At 43.4% G+C, this 18,112-nt stretch overlaps 2 protein-coding genes across 9 annotated transcripts in view; one reads left to right on the forward strand and one right to left on the reverse strand.

Moving 5' to 3' along the window:
• The window catches only part of PCSK2 (proprotein convertase subtilisin/kexin type 2), a 101,104-nt gene extending 88,847 nt beyond the window's left edge, over nucleotides 1-12,257 (forward strand). For all 5 annotated transcript variants that reach the window (XM_083829161.1, XM_083829163.1, XM_083829165.1 and 2 more), the window contains exons 9-12: nucleotides 1,009-1,224; nucleotides 2,528-2,628; nucleotides 5,118-5,345; nucleotides 9,934-12,257. In XM_083829161.1, the coding sequence (XP_083685287.1) occupies nucleotides 1,009-1,224; nucleotides 2,528-2,628; nucleotides 5,118-5,345; nucleotides 9,934-10,420 (1,032 nt within the window). In that variant the 3' untranslated portion in view covers nucleotides 10,421-12,257. The remainder of the gene's footprint in view (nucleotides 1-1,008; nucleotides 1,225-2,527; nucleotides 2,629-5,117; nucleotides 5,346-9,933) is intronic.
• The window catches only part of BFSP1 (beaded filament structural protein 1), a 77,831-nt gene continuing 70,526 nt past the window's right edge, over nucleotides 10,808-18,112 (reverse strand). For all 4 annotated transcript variants that reach the window (XM_083829158.1, XM_083829157.1, XM_083829159.1 and 1 more), the window contains one exon: nucleotides 10,808-17,447. In XM_083829158.1, the coding sequence (XP_083685284.1) occupies nucleotides 16,513-17,447 (935 nt within the window). In that variant the 3' untranslated portion in view covers nucleotides 10,808-16,512. The remainder of the gene's footprint in view (nucleotides 17,448-18,112) is intronic.

Raw genomic sequence — 18,112 nt, forward strand, 5'->3', positions numbered from 1 at the left:
ATCTCCTGCTGGACAATGAAGAGGCCAGAAGATAATTTTTCTCATTTTCTGCCCAACTTGTGTAAACAGAATGTTAAATTGAGGCCTTGCACCCTTGTGATGCTGTTGGAAGTAAACATTGGATTACATTAGTCAAAACACAGGGAGAAAAACTGTGGCTGTGCTGGAATTGGTGGGGGCCCCGAGCCTTGCTTTCAGTGGCACTGATCTTTCTCCAGGTATTGGGGTTCTCAGGTCTCGCGCTCTTCCAGGCAGCCTCTACCTCTCTCTTAGCATGGGCTGAGAAGAAGGAGCTGCGTTGGTCCCTTCCCACTTCTTTATCTGAAAATGAGGAAGAGGATACAAATGTCTTTCCTTTAACCAACAGGAAGGTCAGAGTTTTTATAGCTGCCCTTCAACTTCGGTCTCTCCCATCCATCTCTGGACTGTGCAGTGGTTTCAGTAGGCTTTCTTTCTCTAGATGATTCATATGATTTCATAACTTTATTTTCTACTCAGTGGTAGAAGCTGGTTTGCCAGAAAAACAACTCTGAGACAATGACACTTATGGAGAAAAATCTATTGAGAGGAAAAAGGTGCCAGTTTTGCAGGGTTTTTTAGCCATTTCCCAAACCTAATTGGATCTTACAAGCCTAGTGTCTGAGATGACCTACATCCCTTTTAAAAGAACACCTTCCTCATAGCACTTAGGCCTTGACATAAGTGCTAATGAATCCATAAAATGTCTTAGCATTTGGCACAGAAGCCTTCAGGGCATCAAGAAAAACAGGAGATAAATGGAAACGCTCTGTGTGCATGAAGTTGCACAGTTGGCTGTGGCTGCCAGTTAACTAGATTTAATAACCTGTAGAAGTCCATTTTATTTCAGCTTAAGGTTGATGTATATTTTGTTTGGACCAGTTTTCTCCTTTAGAGATGGCTAGCTTCACAATTAGATGTGCTGTTCAAATTGGGTGCTGTTTCCTATTTGCAATTTAACCTAAAAGGGTCAATTTTCCCTTTTCACAGGGCCGGGGCGGGAAAGGAAGCATCTATGTCTGGGCTTCTGGAGATGGGGGCAGCTACGATGACTGTAACTGTGATGGTTATGCATCAAGCATGTGGACAATCTCCATCAATTCCGCTATAAATGACGGACGGACAGCTCTGTATGATGAAAGCTGCTCTTCAACCCTAGCCTCCACCTTTAGTAACGGGAGGAAGAGAAATCCGGAGGCTGGTGTGGTGAGTCCAGATATTATTGTCCTGTCGCTGCTGTCTTTTTGCACTCCCACGACCCATTACAACTCTGTCTGCTTTGGAGCAGCAGATGGTCCTTTGTTGAGATGGATATTTTTCTCATCTGCAGTATGTGATCGTGTCAGAGCTGTCAGCTGAGGAGATGTGGGATTAACATTGAGGACAGCAATGATCTTCCATATCTTAGAGCTTCATATCGCTGGTGCTTTCCTTTATCAGAAACCAGATTTAAAAGTTCAATTGCCCTCTTTCCAGAGGACAGTGTGATAAAAGGTCTCTGTAAAAATCTAAATGAAAAGCATTGACATCTGAAATCATCCTTAATTGTGCTGGCGGAGCAGTCACGAGCCAGACTTCTGCTGCACTGGAAGCTGTACAGAGCAGACAGACATTCAGTCACCTACAGAGGAAATGTGGAGGTTCAGATTACCCTCAGAGATACAGTCTCATAGTGAGAGCAGCATGGAGAATCATGCTCAAGTCCTTTTTGGGGCCATAGTTACTACTGGAAAGTAGGCAGTGTTTGAGTGTAACTGAGATTCTCTTCCACTGTACTGATCACTGCTCTTCAGCACCTCCACCGTAGCCAGGACTTAGTCCAATTCAGAGTGACAAATGGAGGGGTGGTAACTCGAGGTCAGCCCTTGCCAAAGGCAGCTATACATTTTCCGTGGCCTGTCTCAAACCCCAAAGATTTTGTCCATTGCAGCATCCTAAAGGCCGGTGTGCAGTAGCAGAAGGAAAAATACTGGTTTCTGTTCTGGTATTGGCACTGTGCTGGTGTCAGCTGAAATGATCTGTGGCACCTTTCTCATTATCACCAGAAAATTTACTTGTAAGTTTTCCTTCAGCTCTCTTGTAGGGACTAATCTGCATAGAAGGCAGCAGCCTGTTACTGGTCCTGGCTTTGGACTTGCACAAATGTTAGAAATCTCGGTGCTCTTACCAATTCTAGTTTCCAACTTGCATGATAACCATGGGGAAACGTAAGGCCTTCGGTTAAACTGTGTTTATAGGAATTAAGTGATATCCATATAAGTCCTAAGTGACAATGAACATTGTTTTCCTACATCGTAATTTATTCTTGCATTCCCACCTTCTGTAACTGTCTCTCACCACGTTTTTAAATTTATACACAAGTCTAAAGAAGAAAACAGATCCTGGGAACAAATACACAATTCGTCTGAAGGACAAGGACATGAACTCCACTTTCTATGTTTTTCTGGGTCTGTAGCTGCAAGGAAAATGGCCTAGCTGGTTTCAGTAATTAAGTCTAATATCATTGCAGGCTACCACAGACTTGTATGGCAACTGCACCCTGCGTCACTCAGGAACGTCTGCAGCTGCCCCTGAAGCAGCCGGAGTGTTCGCCTTGGCCCTGGAGGCTAAGTATGCTGTTAAGAAATTCCTTGTGAGCTCTGGAGAGGAGGGGGCCTGGGGTTTGTTTAACATTGTTCATCATGTAAGCTGGTTGTGGCACAGCTGCTAGAACGAGCAGCTGACAAGCTGCCTGAAACAGCAGAGACGCGGCTGGTAACTTACAGATGGAGCTACAGCCTTGCCAGAGCCATACACCAGGCCGCGTACGTTCTGGCTGACTTCCCTCTGCCCGCCCGCTACATCCACAGCTTCCAGGGGTTTGTTTGAGGGACAGGTTATGTCGTTTCTCCACATGTCCAGTGGGGAATGCCCAACTTACAAAAATGTAAGAACGAACCTATGGGAGTTCATCTTGTCCCACTTGCTGTCTGCAATGACAGATGCCACGGGGCAACAATACCAAGCAGGGACTGAGAGTGATCTTTCACCAAGCAGCTTTGGCAATCAGTTGTTTGGAGAGGGAGCAGTCAGCCTATCCCATTTTAACAGCCGCAAGCAGATTTATCCTTCTTGAATTTGTCCAATTCTTTTTCAAATTGTCTGTGTATTTGGCACCTGTATCATCCAGTGGCAATCAATTCTACAGTAATAATATTTTTTGGCAGCAGTGAGGAATGCTTCCTTTGTTGTTTCTTACCCCATTGCTGGCAATTTGCTTTTGTGCTACATAATTGCTGTGTTATGTGAGAGAATAAATGTCCATTGTCTGTTTACCTTCTCCATGCTGTTCATGACATTGGAGACCTCTTATTCATCATCTTTTTTAATGATGAGGAAAAGGTTTTCTTACAATAACCTACACCATCTTTTTACTTTGTGTTAAGTCGTTTTATGAAGTGAGACGACATTTGCTCAGCTATACAGCTTCAGTTGCTGTAATCTTGGCACAAACTGAACACTGTGTACATAGGTTTCTTCAGCTTTATATAGAAGAATGAGACAAGGTTTATACTGTTAGCAGAGCAATTGTGCTCAGAGAATGACTTGGACTAAGTCTCATTTTTCAGGTTTTATTCACACCAAACAAACATGCCAGATGTTCAACTTTGGATGATCAATCCTTCTACTATCGAATTTATTCAGTGGGACAGCCACAGTGTAATAGATTAATATGGCCATAAAAATAAGTCTTCAGACTTAATGAATTTCCTGACCACTGCATGTTTAACCTGGACTACAACCCTAGTACCTCAGTGATGATCACTCCTCTTCTTTTGGGCTGTTCTTGAAGACCTTAATTAATCTTGCCAAACAAGCAGAAATCACGAGTAAAAATTGGCCTAACTTACAGTCTGCATTTGGTTTTCTAGCCTTTGCTGAGAAGACAGAAAAGAAAAAGATGAAGAACTGTCAGTGTCTCCTCTCTCCTTCCAGCCTGACTCTATTACTGCTCTGCTGTGTTGTGCAGGGTTACCCTGGATGAGTTGAAGGGATGGCTAACAATTTCCCTCTTCCTGCAATGTTTCCCAGCTCATGTATATCTGACTGTTTCTAAAAACTAGCTAATCTGTGAAATGGAAAGTACAGTTTTAAGACACATAGCAACTCTTAAAGGGTTTCAGTAAGAATGATGCAAGTGATCTCTGGTTTTCAGCTACCTTGTGTCACCTCAAAGAAGTGAAAGTAATTGGCTGTTCTGGTGTACGCTCAGCATGCACACATGCTTATTACTTGGTGCACAGAAAGCTGAAAAACTGATCCTTTGGGGTTGATGGTTTGAATCAGACACATTGTAATGTTGAAAGAGTTCATCATAGAACAACTGGAATAGCTTTAGTTATGTAGAATTAGAATGTCAGTGCTAAAGCTTCCAGAATAATAACTTGTAAGTGCCCTTCCTGTCATCATAATCACTGCAAATCTAGGAAGACAAGAGCTGATGATGAAGGATGATCATGGAATCTAGACAAACGTTACGTTACTGCCTCCATCCTTGCTAGTATATCACTGGTGACGAGCCTCCATCATACCTCGCAGTGCAAACCTGCACCCCCCACAGCCCATAACCCATATTCACAGTCTGCTGAAATTAGCAAGACCTTGTCGTTATAGCTTGCCACCTTCATCCATCTGATCAGAGCTTCTCTGGGTGACCCTTGGAAGGTCCATGGGAAAAGCAGCAGGAGCAGGCAAGGAAAAGAGGGCAAGATCTAAGAGGAAGGTTAGACTAAATTGTGTCATCATCCTTTTCTTTTTGTATTATTTTTATCATCTCGTATAATATTCCTCCCATTTTATTAGCTTAAAAATCACATGGTAGATATTTAACATGTAGTTGAAAGCAGTTGCTGTCAGAAATGACTTTGTAGTTTTGGGGAAGTGCTACACAATTAAAACCTATTCCTCTGCCCACTGAAATCATCAGAAGCTTGTTACTGATATGTATATAGATACAATTTATGTGTGACTCACAGAAGCAAATTTTACCAAAGGGCCTACTCAAACACACTGCGTTTCTTTAATATCTGTGGGAACTGTATCATGTTACTCTTCCACAGCTTGGATCTGACATGGAGAGACATGCAGCATCTGACAGTCCTCACCTCCAAAAGGAACCAGCTCCACGATGAAGTTCATCAGTGGCGCAGAAATGGCGTTGGGCTGGAATTCAACCACTTGTTTGGCTACGGTGTCCTAGATGCAGGAGCGATGGTTAAGATGGCAAAAGACTGGAAGACCGTTCCCGAGCGATTCCATTGTGTTGGGGGGTCAATACAGGAGCCTGAGTAAGTGTATGGTCTGGTATTTGTGGTTTGTCTCTTGCCAGCACTGAAGAGACCGCAGGCAGGCAAATATCTTGACAAAGAACAAGATAATCAGAGAAACATAATGAACATTTTATTCTAAGAAAGCTTAACATTATCAGTAGCATTCCAGATATTTCAGTAAGCTGATAAAATGAACGACATGATCTTTCAATTCCTGGTTTGCTGGAGGAAAACTGAGTGCATAGGACAGCTGATCTTTAGTGTCACTGTGAGTGCCAGTAGCGCTAATAGCAGCATCCATTTCTCCTAAGTACTTACAGGTGTGTTTACGCCACAGTTTGTGTGAATAAACAGCCTGTGCAAGAGGGAAAACCCAAGAAGCTGGCACCATAAATTACATAAACTGCTGCCACATGAAATATCTGTCAGCCAGGTCATATCTCCTTGTGACCTATTCCAGCAGACAGTTTTATCTGCAGAAGACTGAAACAGTCATCTACAGGTAGCAGTGATTCAGTTTCAACATTACCTCATTTAACCGTGTTTGGTTTATGTTCTTCAAATCACTAATTGCAGGCTAGGTAGTCAAATTATTTTCTGATTACCTTTGTGTGCTGAAGTGAATGAGTCAACAAGTGAATGAATTAATACTAATTAACTACAACAGCTATAGTTCAATTTAATTGTTTGAAATACTAACCTAATAATGGCCAATTTATGTCTTTAACATTTGAAATTTGACGTTTCGGTGCCATTTTTGAAAGCATCATTGTTCTATTGGAAAAAGAAATCAAATCAAAATGCTGCCCTAGTAGGTAGCTCAGCCAGGCAAAGACTAAGTTTGCCCCCAACCTCCAGATGGGTTTGCATTTGCAGGATCCAAGGTTCTACAGCTGAGATCTGAGTTTTACTTTACCTGGCCTACGTATGCTTATAGGTAGGAAACAAATGAGAGGGTGCCGAAGCTAAATTTGAGCTATCTCTAGTTTATTCCTAATTTAAATGCAGACTGATGGTGTTTGCAAAGACAAGGCATTTCATTTATCTCGGTGTGGCCCCATTTTTTTGAAATGAACGTCCACTCTAGAGGACGAGTTTCATTATGGAGGTTTGGCTGCATGCATTAGGCAGTGTGGTTGAGGTTTGCTGGGAATAGACTGAACCAGAGCTGGGCAATAAGTAGTACTACAGTCAGCCTGCCTTCGCTTTTCTGTCCCATTTCCACTGTTGAATGGAGTGTCGGATAGAAAAGGTCATGGGATGTTCCAAAGAGTTGCTTTCCCTGGGTGATGGAAGGGCATTTCCTCTGTCCCAAAGACCTGGCGCTGTCGTAAGGCCCTCCTAGAGCTGTGACTGCCCCAAAAACTTGAGTTGAGCAGTACACAGGGTTGTATTGGTGTCTTTTGAGAGCAGCGCCCAGAACAGCACAGACATCAGTGAGGATGAGATTTTAAAAGCATACAACAGCAGAGAAGTTATTCCAACCAAGTCAGTCTCTGCTGAAACCTCCTGATACTGCAATAACGGCTTAGCATGAGGTCGGTATGGGTGCCCCCTATATGTGATGTATCTGTACGTTAATGGTGCTGCTATAGTATTTATGTCCACCCATGCAAACGTCTCTGACAGCAGGTAATAAACATCATGATTTGCAAATTTATATCTTTTGAACTGCACCGTGAATAAAACTGTTGAAGTTTTAATGCCTCCAGAGATATTCTGGAAATGAAAACTCCATTTCTGCCATAAACAATTGATCTATTTTTTCAGTTTGGTCTTGCTGCAGCAACATTTACTGTAAGTATTCTGTATGTATTTATATAGCTAAATATATTTGGATATATAAATGTATATTTTCCCTATATATTTGGGTAGATGAATAGTGGCACAGAGGTGTGTGCCACAGCAGCACTGTTGATTGGCAGAAGCAGGGCAGGAAATTACCTACAGCCTGGAACATGCAGAGTGATGGAGGAATCAGTACTGAAAGTGCAGCATGTCTCTTCTGCCTGGAGAAATGCTTGTTAGCAATGGGAACTTTCCCTGAGAAGGGATTTTTGTTGGGTCAGCAAAAAGAAAAAGAAAAAAAAAAGGACAAATCTTATGATTGTGGCTGGCCCAAGGAAATACAAAGATGATTAAATCAGTGATAGCTCATTAGCTGTGGAACAGAGGCACAGGAGCGAGCTTCTGGAAGGCAGTTAGCTCCCCCTACTCATCTCTGAAGCTGGGTCCTACGCTCCAAGTGAAGGCAAACACACATGGTGCAACTGGGCAGCGGTACCCCGAGGGTGGAAAACCTGTCTTCTCTTCTGCTCCTTTTGTGGCAGGCTCACCCACCCCCTCGTTCTTTGAGTTTCTTTTGGGAAATTCACCTTGCCTAGAGTAATTATTCTAGTGAAGCAGAGAGCACTGTATTCTAGTTAATAGAAAGGGGCAAATGGAGCAAGCCTTTTCTCACATGTTTCAGTGAGCTAACTTTGCACTGCAGCCCTCATAAAGATGGAGAGAAGCTGTCAGGCTGTCTGCAAAGCACATGGAGTGGTAACACTGCGCGTTCTCCTATTTCTTTGATATTTTGGTGTTGATAGATAGAAAAGAGTCGCACTGTGGGGTCCTCCTTCATTCGCTGCAGGAGATACAAAGCACTTATCACAGTTCTCAGAATGAAGCATTGTTTAACAACGCGCTGTCCCTTGTGTTGTCCCTTGTGTGAGATAGCTGTGAGATGATGCCAATTCAGATTGTTTTGAGGATGCTGCTTCCCATGCAGAGAAATTTCAAGCATATGGCAACTGTGAGATTACATCCTTCACCTCTGGCTGGCATATAGTGCATTTTTCTTGTGCTGCAGGACACAAAATGTATCTTGAGGGTATTGTACTGGTGTGTTCAGATACTTTAGCTATACAATATTTACGTTAAACCAGCTTCTGCAGCAGGGCATCCTTAAATTCAGAACACCACCTTTTTTTTTTTTTTCAGTTTAAGGTAAGTGTTTACATGCCTTGAGGATCTGGGCGTGAATGTCTTTTTATACTGCAAGTATTCCCAAGGAGCCTATATTCTATGAAAGGGGGGGGGCTGAGGCATGCCTGAGCTAATTAGCGATGCGCTGAGCAATACATGGAGCTCGCCTCAGGGAGAACAGAATTCCTGGAAATTAGGCTTGAATGAAACACTTTCACTGCTCTCTTAAGACTGCACTATTTCAGTAGCAAGGGGAAAGGTTGGATTTATACTCAAATTTCTTTTGAAAAGAAGGCATTCCACTAACAGTGTCCGGCCAGCGTCCCTTAAAAGGGGACACCCTTTTAAAAAGTGACACTCTTCCTCATTTTACTGCAAAACCTATGTCACGGAGACGCCATAAGCACCGGGAGCGTTAGTAAAGTGTGACTGGAGTATTTGGAGTATGTGGGCCAGGCACCAGCATCCTCAGGGCTGCCCGGGGCCCTGAGCAGGGCTGCCCAGCGCACAGTGGCTGCTGGGGTCCGCTGCAAGAGCTGGGAAGGCGCCGGAGCAACATGCTCTCCCCCAGCATGCTCTCGCCTCTTCTGGCAGCGCTGGAGGTGTGCTGGGGCGATGCTGCTGTCTGCCCGGCATGCGGGGAGCCCAGAGCACAAGCCAGGGTAATGTTGGTCCTTTCTGTGTGGCACTCGCCCGGCTGACAGCTGCAGCTGAGACCATTCATTCAGTCCCAGCTGCGACTCCACAGAGCGGGCGGGAGGCAGCCTGATGCTCCTGCTAGGGAGCTGCCAGGCCTTGTATCCTCTGTGCCTGCAGCTTGCCAGCAAAAGAGCTCAGTGCGTTGATGCCTTCCACTGGGTGACAAGTCCTTGCAAAATAAATGCTGCAGGACTGAGCCTATGTTCCATCTGTGGATCTGGTATGTTTTTTGGTACAACTCATATGTCCACCCTCACATGGACAATGGTCCTTCACTTACAAGTTCACCTTCCTCAGGACTGACTTATAACAACCAGGAGATTTATGACTCAAGGTTTGGCACTCTGGGAGCTCAGGAAACAAGTGTGACTTTTTTCCTGTGTGTTCCTGTACGGGAGCAGTTCAAGGACAGCAATCTTCATGGAAAAAAATATTTTCCAAATGAGCTGAAAGTGGGGTCCAACCTTTGTGTCTGTTTCCAAATCAGAGCAAGGATCCAGACTTGAATATGCCTGCACTGAAATTCCGTGCAACTGGCTCCTGCGACTCCAAAGTCATCTTCCGCCGTCTTTTAGGGTGACTGACACAACCACCCGTGGCTCGTTAACTGACTATACACTTAATTGTGCAATTACCCAATATAGCAGTGATCGGTAGAGGCAGCTATTAAATATATGCTAGCATTTCTCAAATAGCAGTATATGCTTCTTAATTGTATTCTTTCTCTCACTGTGTAGGTGTACATTTCATAACGTATTTTCAAACTACAGTTTTAATACCATTTTTTAAAAAGAGAATATTTTCTTTCTGGCTAAGTTTGCAGCTATTATTTCCTTGCCTTTCCATCTGTGAGGCACCAAAACACATTGGTTTTAGAATAAGTCATGTCATGCTGCATATATCCTTTTCATTTGCTTAATTATCTTTTGACCTGCAGAAAGATACCACCAAGTGGCAAGCTGCTCCTCACACTTACAACTGATGCTTGTGAGGGGAAGGAGAATTTTGTCCGTTACCTTGAACACGTCCAAGCAGTTATAACTGTGAATTCAACTAGGCGAGGAGACCTCAACATCAACATGACCTCGCCGATGGGAACAAAATCCATTCTACTGAGCCGGCGTCCCAGGGATGACGACTCCAAGGTGGGTTTTGACAAATGGCCTTTCATGACCACACACACTTGGGGAGAAGACCCCAGAGGCACATGGGTCCTAGAGATTGGGTTTGTCGGCGGTGAGCCACAGCGGGGCGTGCTGAAGGAGTGGACACTGATGCTGCATGGGACCCAGAGTGCACCATATATAGACCAAATAGTAAAAGATTATCAGTCCAAACTGGCCATGTCTAAGAAGGAAGAGCTGGAAGAAGAATTAGATGAAGCAGTGGAGAGAAGCCTGAAGAGTATACTGAGCAAGAACTAGTCTGTTCTGCATGATGGTGTCTTTCATTTCCCAGAGCCCTCTATTCACCTTTCTACTATCCAAACCTCTGTGTTAGACATATTACAATGATCGTCTCTGTAGCCAAATTATCACATTTTCTTGATTTTAAAGTCTTATATCTTGTCAATAATTATTTTAATTACCACTGAAGCAATCCTTTTTTTACTCTAAACCACAAATATATTGTCCCCCACCAAATACTATGTACAGTTTGTGACTGTAAATGATTTTTCTTTTGTGTCATACAAATAGGTAATACCTGCAAACACGTTTATAGCTTTTCCCTTCATATTTTTGTGATACATGTTGTTTGTATTAAAAAAAAAAGAAAGAGTGAATTTTAACATTGGCAGTTGGTGATAATGGGTGCATTAAAAAAATTATTGTGAGTGAGGGAATCACAAAGAGTTTAGTTGGCTGGAGAGGTCTTTGAATGTCTAACAGCTCCTTTTGCATCATGGACTTCAGTGGGACCTTCCCCACTGGGTTCAACCAAAGTAGCACTAGACCCTATAAAAAGAAATAATCCACAGATGAAGAAAAATTACCCATCCAATTTGCAGAAACTAATTCTTCTCAGAGCATTCTTTAGTATATACACCTACACAACGTACACACTAGCACTTCAGCTGCGGAATGGTTCAACGAGCATGCAATAAGGAAGGTCAGGTGATGCTGAAGCCAGGTGACAAGAAGTGCATTGCAAACAGGGTCAGGGCATTCTAGAAGCACAAATTTCAAGTTTTTTGTTGTTCATGTTGTTGTTGTTTAGTTTACTTTTGGCTTTTGTTTTTAATGTTGGCAATTTAAATCAATATACCATCTCTTACAGCAGCATAAGCACATAGGGAATGAGCTGCAAGATTTCTGGCAACCTGTGTGCAAAAGTTTATCTGCTCACCTTGATACTGAAAGCTCTGTTCTACAGCATAGTGGAATATGAGGCTGAGTCAGCATTTCCAATCACAGACCCCTGTTTTCTGGGGTTTACAACCTGGCTGTCAGTAAATTGCTGTGGGAGAATTTGTAGTATGCAGCTTCAGTCCCAGAGCAATTTTTTAATCATATTTCACTAAAAAAAAAGGAAAAAAAAGTTATTTTTGTGTTATACAAATATATTTAAGGCGAAAAATATGCCTACATTATTTACATGTAATGCAAAGTTGGCCTTCTTGGGAAATAAAATGTAGTGTGTTTGGGAAGATTTGTCAGTAATCATTGCTCTTTGGCGTTTAAAGAGTCAGTCCCACTTTCACTTCTCATATGTGAGTAAATTCAGTCTCTCCTGCCCATGGAGTCTGCTCTGGCTATTGCCACAAGACATAACGTTCCCTCAAGGGGGATGCCTCATGCTAACAACCACTACATGTTCTCAGGTGTGAGATCCCAAATTGAACCTTTGAATAATAAAGGGTCTTGATTTTGCAAATGCTTAGGCACTCACAGTAAAATCAGAGGACCTACTCAAATACTAATTTTAAGCAGGTGCTTAAGATGTTTGAGGATCCAAGATCTACTTTTTAGCAGTGACTGGTTTCAGAGTTTTATTATGTATTTTTAATATACAGAGTATTCATCTAAAGTGTTTTAATAAGCGTTTTCCTGGGTAATCAGGTGCATAGTGGTAGAAACGTATTCAGTAAGTAAATATTTATCTAACAAATCAAAAATGCAACCCAAAGGTTATATGGTGCATACATTTCATTGAAGAATGTATAATTTATTCTGTTATTTCAAGTGAATATCCATCTTTTATCCTTTCACAAGGCCTGTTCTTTCCTTTACAAATCCAAATGCAAATAAATAACTCAACCTACTTGAAGTCTATGTGAATTACATTGTACGCCCAAGACAAGCAGTCTCACACCGTTCACAGGTTCTTTGTTACACGCAGCAGTCCGTTAAGACAATCAAGTCACATTTGGATAAAACAGATTTCAGCAGGAGAAGAATCAGGCACTGTGTAATTTTTATTTTAGAAGTGCTCTTAGTATTTGTTCAAACACATTATAGTGTCAGTTGCGTTCAACGTGGTGATTTAAAAATTACCCCAAGGATGAGATGGGCCTACTTCAAACCATGAACTGGAGTTTATGAGGCATAACCCCAAACTCTGTGAAGTTAAATGGGGGGGACAGGTTTGTTGGTGGGTGTTTGGAAGCGAAGGGACTGCACTGACTTCAGTAGGTTTTCAGAGAAGGCACAGAATTCTCAGAAAGAGCACCATATACATATCAGAGGGAAGAATTTACCATATATATCTATTTATGCATACTCCTGTATGTCCAAATGCATAGAACACTCCTGTGGTACCTCTCCCCCCCCCCCCATTACATACAATATGTATATTCAGGGTATGTTACATGTATTTGCTTACAAATATCTACAGAATTACATATGGTATGTAATGTCTAATACATACACACACTGTTACTTTTTGTGTTTATGTGTTCAAAGAAACAGAGAACTGGAAGCTACTGAAGGACTTCTAAAATGTGGAAAAAGTTTTGGAATCAGAAAAGTCCATGTGAAAAATCTTAAATGAATGTGTACATTCCTTTCCATTGCATTCATGTGATTTTGCAAGGCTGTTTCATCATTAAATATCTTATATAGCAACAAAATAACTAGATGGTTGTTCATATTTTCATAATGGTGACATAGTATATTAAGTGAAAGATCACAACAATGATAAACAGAATGGTGAGTTTTGATATAAGTATATATAAAGTTAAGTGTATATACAATATAGAGATCTACTGCAAATTCTTCAGGATTTTTTCATCAGGGGATTGCTGAAAAAAATTTGTCCAGTTAGACTAAGTTTTTATGATATTGCTGATGGAAAATAAAGTTAATTTGTTAGTATTTATAATAAAGGGGAAAATGAAGCTCATGGTTTGAAACAGGTGAATATTGTTTAACTAACGCCCTGTGATGATGTTTTATAATCTGAGTAAAATAAAGAGCTGTTGTAAACTGGCAGGTCCTATCATCATTGCTTACCCATAAGTACGTGGAAGGTAAGCTGATATAAGTGGGCTGAATTCCTAACCCTCTGCTTTTTATACTTTTCATACTGATAAGGAAATTTGTGTCCTGTGTTGGAGACTTGAGAAAACAAACACGCTCCTGTGAACCACCTGATAGCAACAGGTGACGGGTAACAGGCTTTATGTTAGCTCTGTGACGTGGTGGGGCACAGGAGAGTACGGGTACAGGCTAGGAACAGCCTTGGGCATTACTTACGTGGTTCGACCAGGCGCCAAGGGAAGCTGTGCAAGCGCATGAGGCTGTGCTGCTGCTCTCACTGGGGAAGGGGGTGGATGCTCAGGAGGACAGTGACATTTTTGCACTGTGTTTCATAAGCAATGGCAGTTCTGGCCCTGAGGAAACAACAGGACCTGCCACAGCAGTGTTCTTCTCTGCTGTTTGGAGCACTTTGAGCCACGAAAAAAAACTGGTTTCCTTCTACCCCCCTACCTCCCAGTTACGCTTTTGGATACTTTTTAAGCACACATAATCCCATAGCACAGGGTGTGTGGTTTTAAAATATAATTTCTTACCCTTTCTGCAGTAATAAAAGATGGCCAGGAGTCTCCTTTTCTAGCTCTTATCATTGGGGCAGGAACGTGTCTGTCTGAACCTGTGCCTTAGCCCAGGCTTTACTGAGCAGATGCTCAGAAGTATTTCATCGTTACACTTCAGCATTTTAGTGTTTGAGAAACTGCATTTAAAGCGGTGGTTAATCCATGTATCAGGAGATTTAACAGCCCTGCCAGCAGTGTCATTGCAAACAACGTGTACTAGTCTTTTTCTATATCCTTGCCATCTGTATTTCACGATGAGGATCTGCCCGTCACCTGCTGCCCTACTGGGACACTGCCATGTTTGTGTGTGGCAGGCCAGCGACTGGATCAGCATTTAGGCCTTAGGTCTTCGTGGTCCTTGATTTCCCCTGAGGCTGCTGTCAGTGGCACACAGCACCAGCTCAGTTTGAGTCCTGCACCTCCACGTTGTTGCTGGTGCAACGCAGCGCGTAACGCCGGCAGTACCACTACGTGCCGCCCAACTCCTGTGCCGCGGGAGCCCCTTTACACTGAGCAGCTGCTGACCAGAGCTTACTGGCATCAGAAAAACCTCTGCGTGCCAGGACAGCACGGAACAGCTGGAAGTGGCAGGGGACAGTCACACCTCTGGTACCTAACTCAGGCTCTCCTGAAATACTGCTTCCTTTCCATCGACTAAAGGATTTTTTTATATTCTGAGCATTAAGTTCTCTGTACAGCAGTGAAATAAGATGGTTGGAGATTTACCCAGTTCTGGCTACATGCCGCATGAATCTGTTTGCATCCTGTTTTGTTACAGAATTATTAAACAGACTTCCTGTTGCTGCAGACTTCTTTGTACTTGCAGTAGTCACAACCTGCTTCCAGCAGGGGTAATGCTGAGCAGCTGCTCCCAGCTCACCAGAGCGCAGCCTGTGCATGCTTTGATAAATCCCTTCTACGCAGTTATTTACAGTGCTAAGATACTCAAGAGCACCAAAACCTGTAGCAAGAAATGTCCGGCATCTATTCCCACAGCTTTTCAATAAAACATCATCCAAAAATAATCCTGACTTTAAAAAGTGACACTGTAGGGTCACCTGTCCCTGGTTCAAAAATAAGGTGCCGTTTCACCAGACAGAACAGCCGCAACAGATGCGATACTAAACCTGCACTGGAAATTACTAAGGAGAAAATAACAATATTGAAGGAAAATCTCACTGGCTGTGAGAGACAGTCATGAAGTTCAGGCTAGCCAGCTCTTTCCTCCCCAGCTGTTTGGCATAATGAGCTATAAAGGAAAACCCTAACAATGCAGCGAGCTGAAAATAAAACTTTAAGAACTCTGCTGGGGCAGGAGAAGGAAAAGTGCAGAGCCCAACCCAGTAAAGCATGTCGATGGGTACTTTACTTTAATGGTTCGTTGGTTTTTTTAAACCTAAAGTCAAGCTGAGACCTAAATGATTTACTGCAGCAAAGCTTATATCATGCTCTACATGAGCATATCCGCAAGGATTTCTTTTTTTCTTCCTGAGTCAAGGATCTGTGGAGGATGTTACAGAAGTACTGCTTTGTGCTTCTCCAGGAATGGCGACATGGGAAGGCACCACTTGTTCCCTGTGGTGCTGCAGGTGACTAGGATGCAACAGGATCACGTAGCAGAATTAAACTCTGCAAAATGCTACAGTCAAAGGAAATGCCAAACAAGGAAATACCAAAAAGCAGTCTTTTGAATTGTCTGCAGTCTGCTCAAAAGCTTGTTGGCAATCTTAAATACTTTAATTGTGCTAGTGAAAGAAAAATAATGCTTTTAGTGTATTTTATAAGGGATTTCCTTGCTTTACTTTGGTGGAACTTCAACTTTTATTCTGAGAAGATGTGCAGTAAGATCTTATTTCAAACACAGAGAGTTTCTCTTCATATCCAAAAAGAGCATTCTGCCAAGCTCACCTCTAGTTAAAGACTGTAAATGAGAGAGGTGTGGAATAGGTTACAAAACTCAGGTTTCCAGCTCCTCCTTTGGAAGGACTCCTGCATACCCAGTCAGGTAACTTTTAATAGTGGAGCCTATCGTGCAACGGTAAAGGCAACACACACCCACAGTGGGTATTTCTGTAGAAGGCAAAGCTTTTATTAAAGGAACCAGATGTTACAAGTTAACATTTGCAGCTGTCTGAGAGAGAAGGAATCTTATGGCAGCTAGAGGAGCAGTAGGGGAATATGCACTGGCAACCTGCCCTGGATACTTTGGAAAGCCAGGCAACTCCGTAATGGTAATTAATTTCAACTTGTCCTAATCATGAAAATAAGTCACACAGAATGTGCCTACTGCTCCTTGTCCTGGAGTGTTCTCACAGTCATTACACCAAAGGCGAGCCTACATCAGACAGGATTGCCATCAAAGTCTCAATCTGGTCCATACCAAACAGCAAAACTCTCACTACTGTATCATTCGGTCAGGAAAAAAGAATACATCATTTAATAACTACGCCAGACAAGTTGACTACCGAGGGTGCATGTCACTTAAGAGCCTTTGTCACCCGTTTTCTTCTTGCTTGTCTTCTCTATCATTGTCTCCACGATCATTGCTGTTTCTTCATATGTCTGAATTCTGTCATCAGAAAACTTCTCGATGGACTCCACCACCTCCACCTTCTCATAGCTCATGGAGCCAGGCAAGCCCGCTTCCCTGAAGAGAAGGTCCTGCTTATCTTCGCGGTCATACTCCGTCTCTCGAAGGACTCCTGGCTCTGTTGGGCTTATGGGACCAGGGGAAGGAGTTGTTTCAGGCTCAGAGATGTCTGGATACTTTGTGACTTGCTCAATTTTTCCTCTTCTTTTGTCCCATTCAAACATGTCTTCCTTCTCTTCCTCTTTCAGTTTATCTTGGGGTTCAAACTCTTCCCTCCTTTCACAGACATCCCTCTTTTCTGATGGCTCAGTAGGTTCAGGCAGCTCTGGTATGGGCTCCACATCACCGCTGATTGTCACCTTCCCATTGCTGGTAGAAACTGTGATCCCTCCCCCAGCCGGAACGGAGGACAAGAAGCAAGGTTCTTCATAGCCTTCCTCCCCTGTTACCAGCACGTAACGCCCTTTAGGATGGGAATCAGTTTTAGCTTCTGGTCGCTTGTAAACTCTTATTTTCTCCCTCACAATGTTACACAATTTATCAAAGGCTTTACTTATCTGGGCTCCATCAGGTACATCCTCTGGGACTGTTTCTTTTTCAACAAGTTTTAATCCCTCCTGCCCAGGTTCACATGTGACTGAGCCTTCGTGCCTGAACTCCATCTGATCTTGGTCAAAAACTTCCAGAGTTCTTCCATACATTTTTTCAGGTGAGAGGCCATCGGTTATGTCTTTAGACATGATCTCCTTTTTCCTGAAAATTTTCTTTGTCAGCGCTTTTTGTCTGGGCTTTACACTGGCAATCTCTTGCATAGCCTGGGTGATATCTAGGGGAGATGAAAACAAAGCAAACAACAAACAGTGCTGAGCACGGCTGCTGCAAACGCTAAAGCCATCCCTCACCCTCGCTGCCGTAGGTGGAGACTGAAGGCAGCAAAATGTGAGCACATCTTCCCCTAGCGCATTGGACAGCTGCTTCTTTACCCGGCCCCTCTCAGCCAAGCAGCGATTTCGCATCTGAGACAGCCCCCTCCACACACAGCGCGAGGACACGGCGACTTTGCAGCACGAAAGGCAGCGGCACAGCACGCTCCCCTGTCGCCAGGCCTGTATCAGGGTTCAGCACCAGCATGTAGAGCCTGCTGCCGCAGCTGGGCTCAGCACCGTCCTCCCAGGCATCATGGCAGCTCCCTGAGCTGGACAGCAAACCTCGTCTCCTGACACAGAGACTGAAGCCACGTGCCCAAAGTCAGAGCACCAGCCCAGCAGTGGGAGTCAGCGGGAAAAGACTGCCTGGCTTCATACAACTCCACAAGCTGCGAGGGGTTTGGGGGAGTGTGGGGAAACCCAAAAATCTTATTTAAAACCTTCCCACTACTGCGTGCAGAGCGGCTGGGTGAGCAGTCCAGGCCTGAAGGGAAAGGTGAGCACCAGCACCAGCTCCTCCTGTGTTCCCGAAGGCAGGCTCAGAGGGTGTCCCCTGCAGGGCCTC

This window comes from Anser anser (genome assembly GCF_964211835.1).
Source record: "Anser anser genome assembly, chromosome: 3".
Lineage (NCBI taxonomy): Eukaryota > Metazoa > Chordata > Aves > Anseriformes > Anatidae > Anser > Anser anser.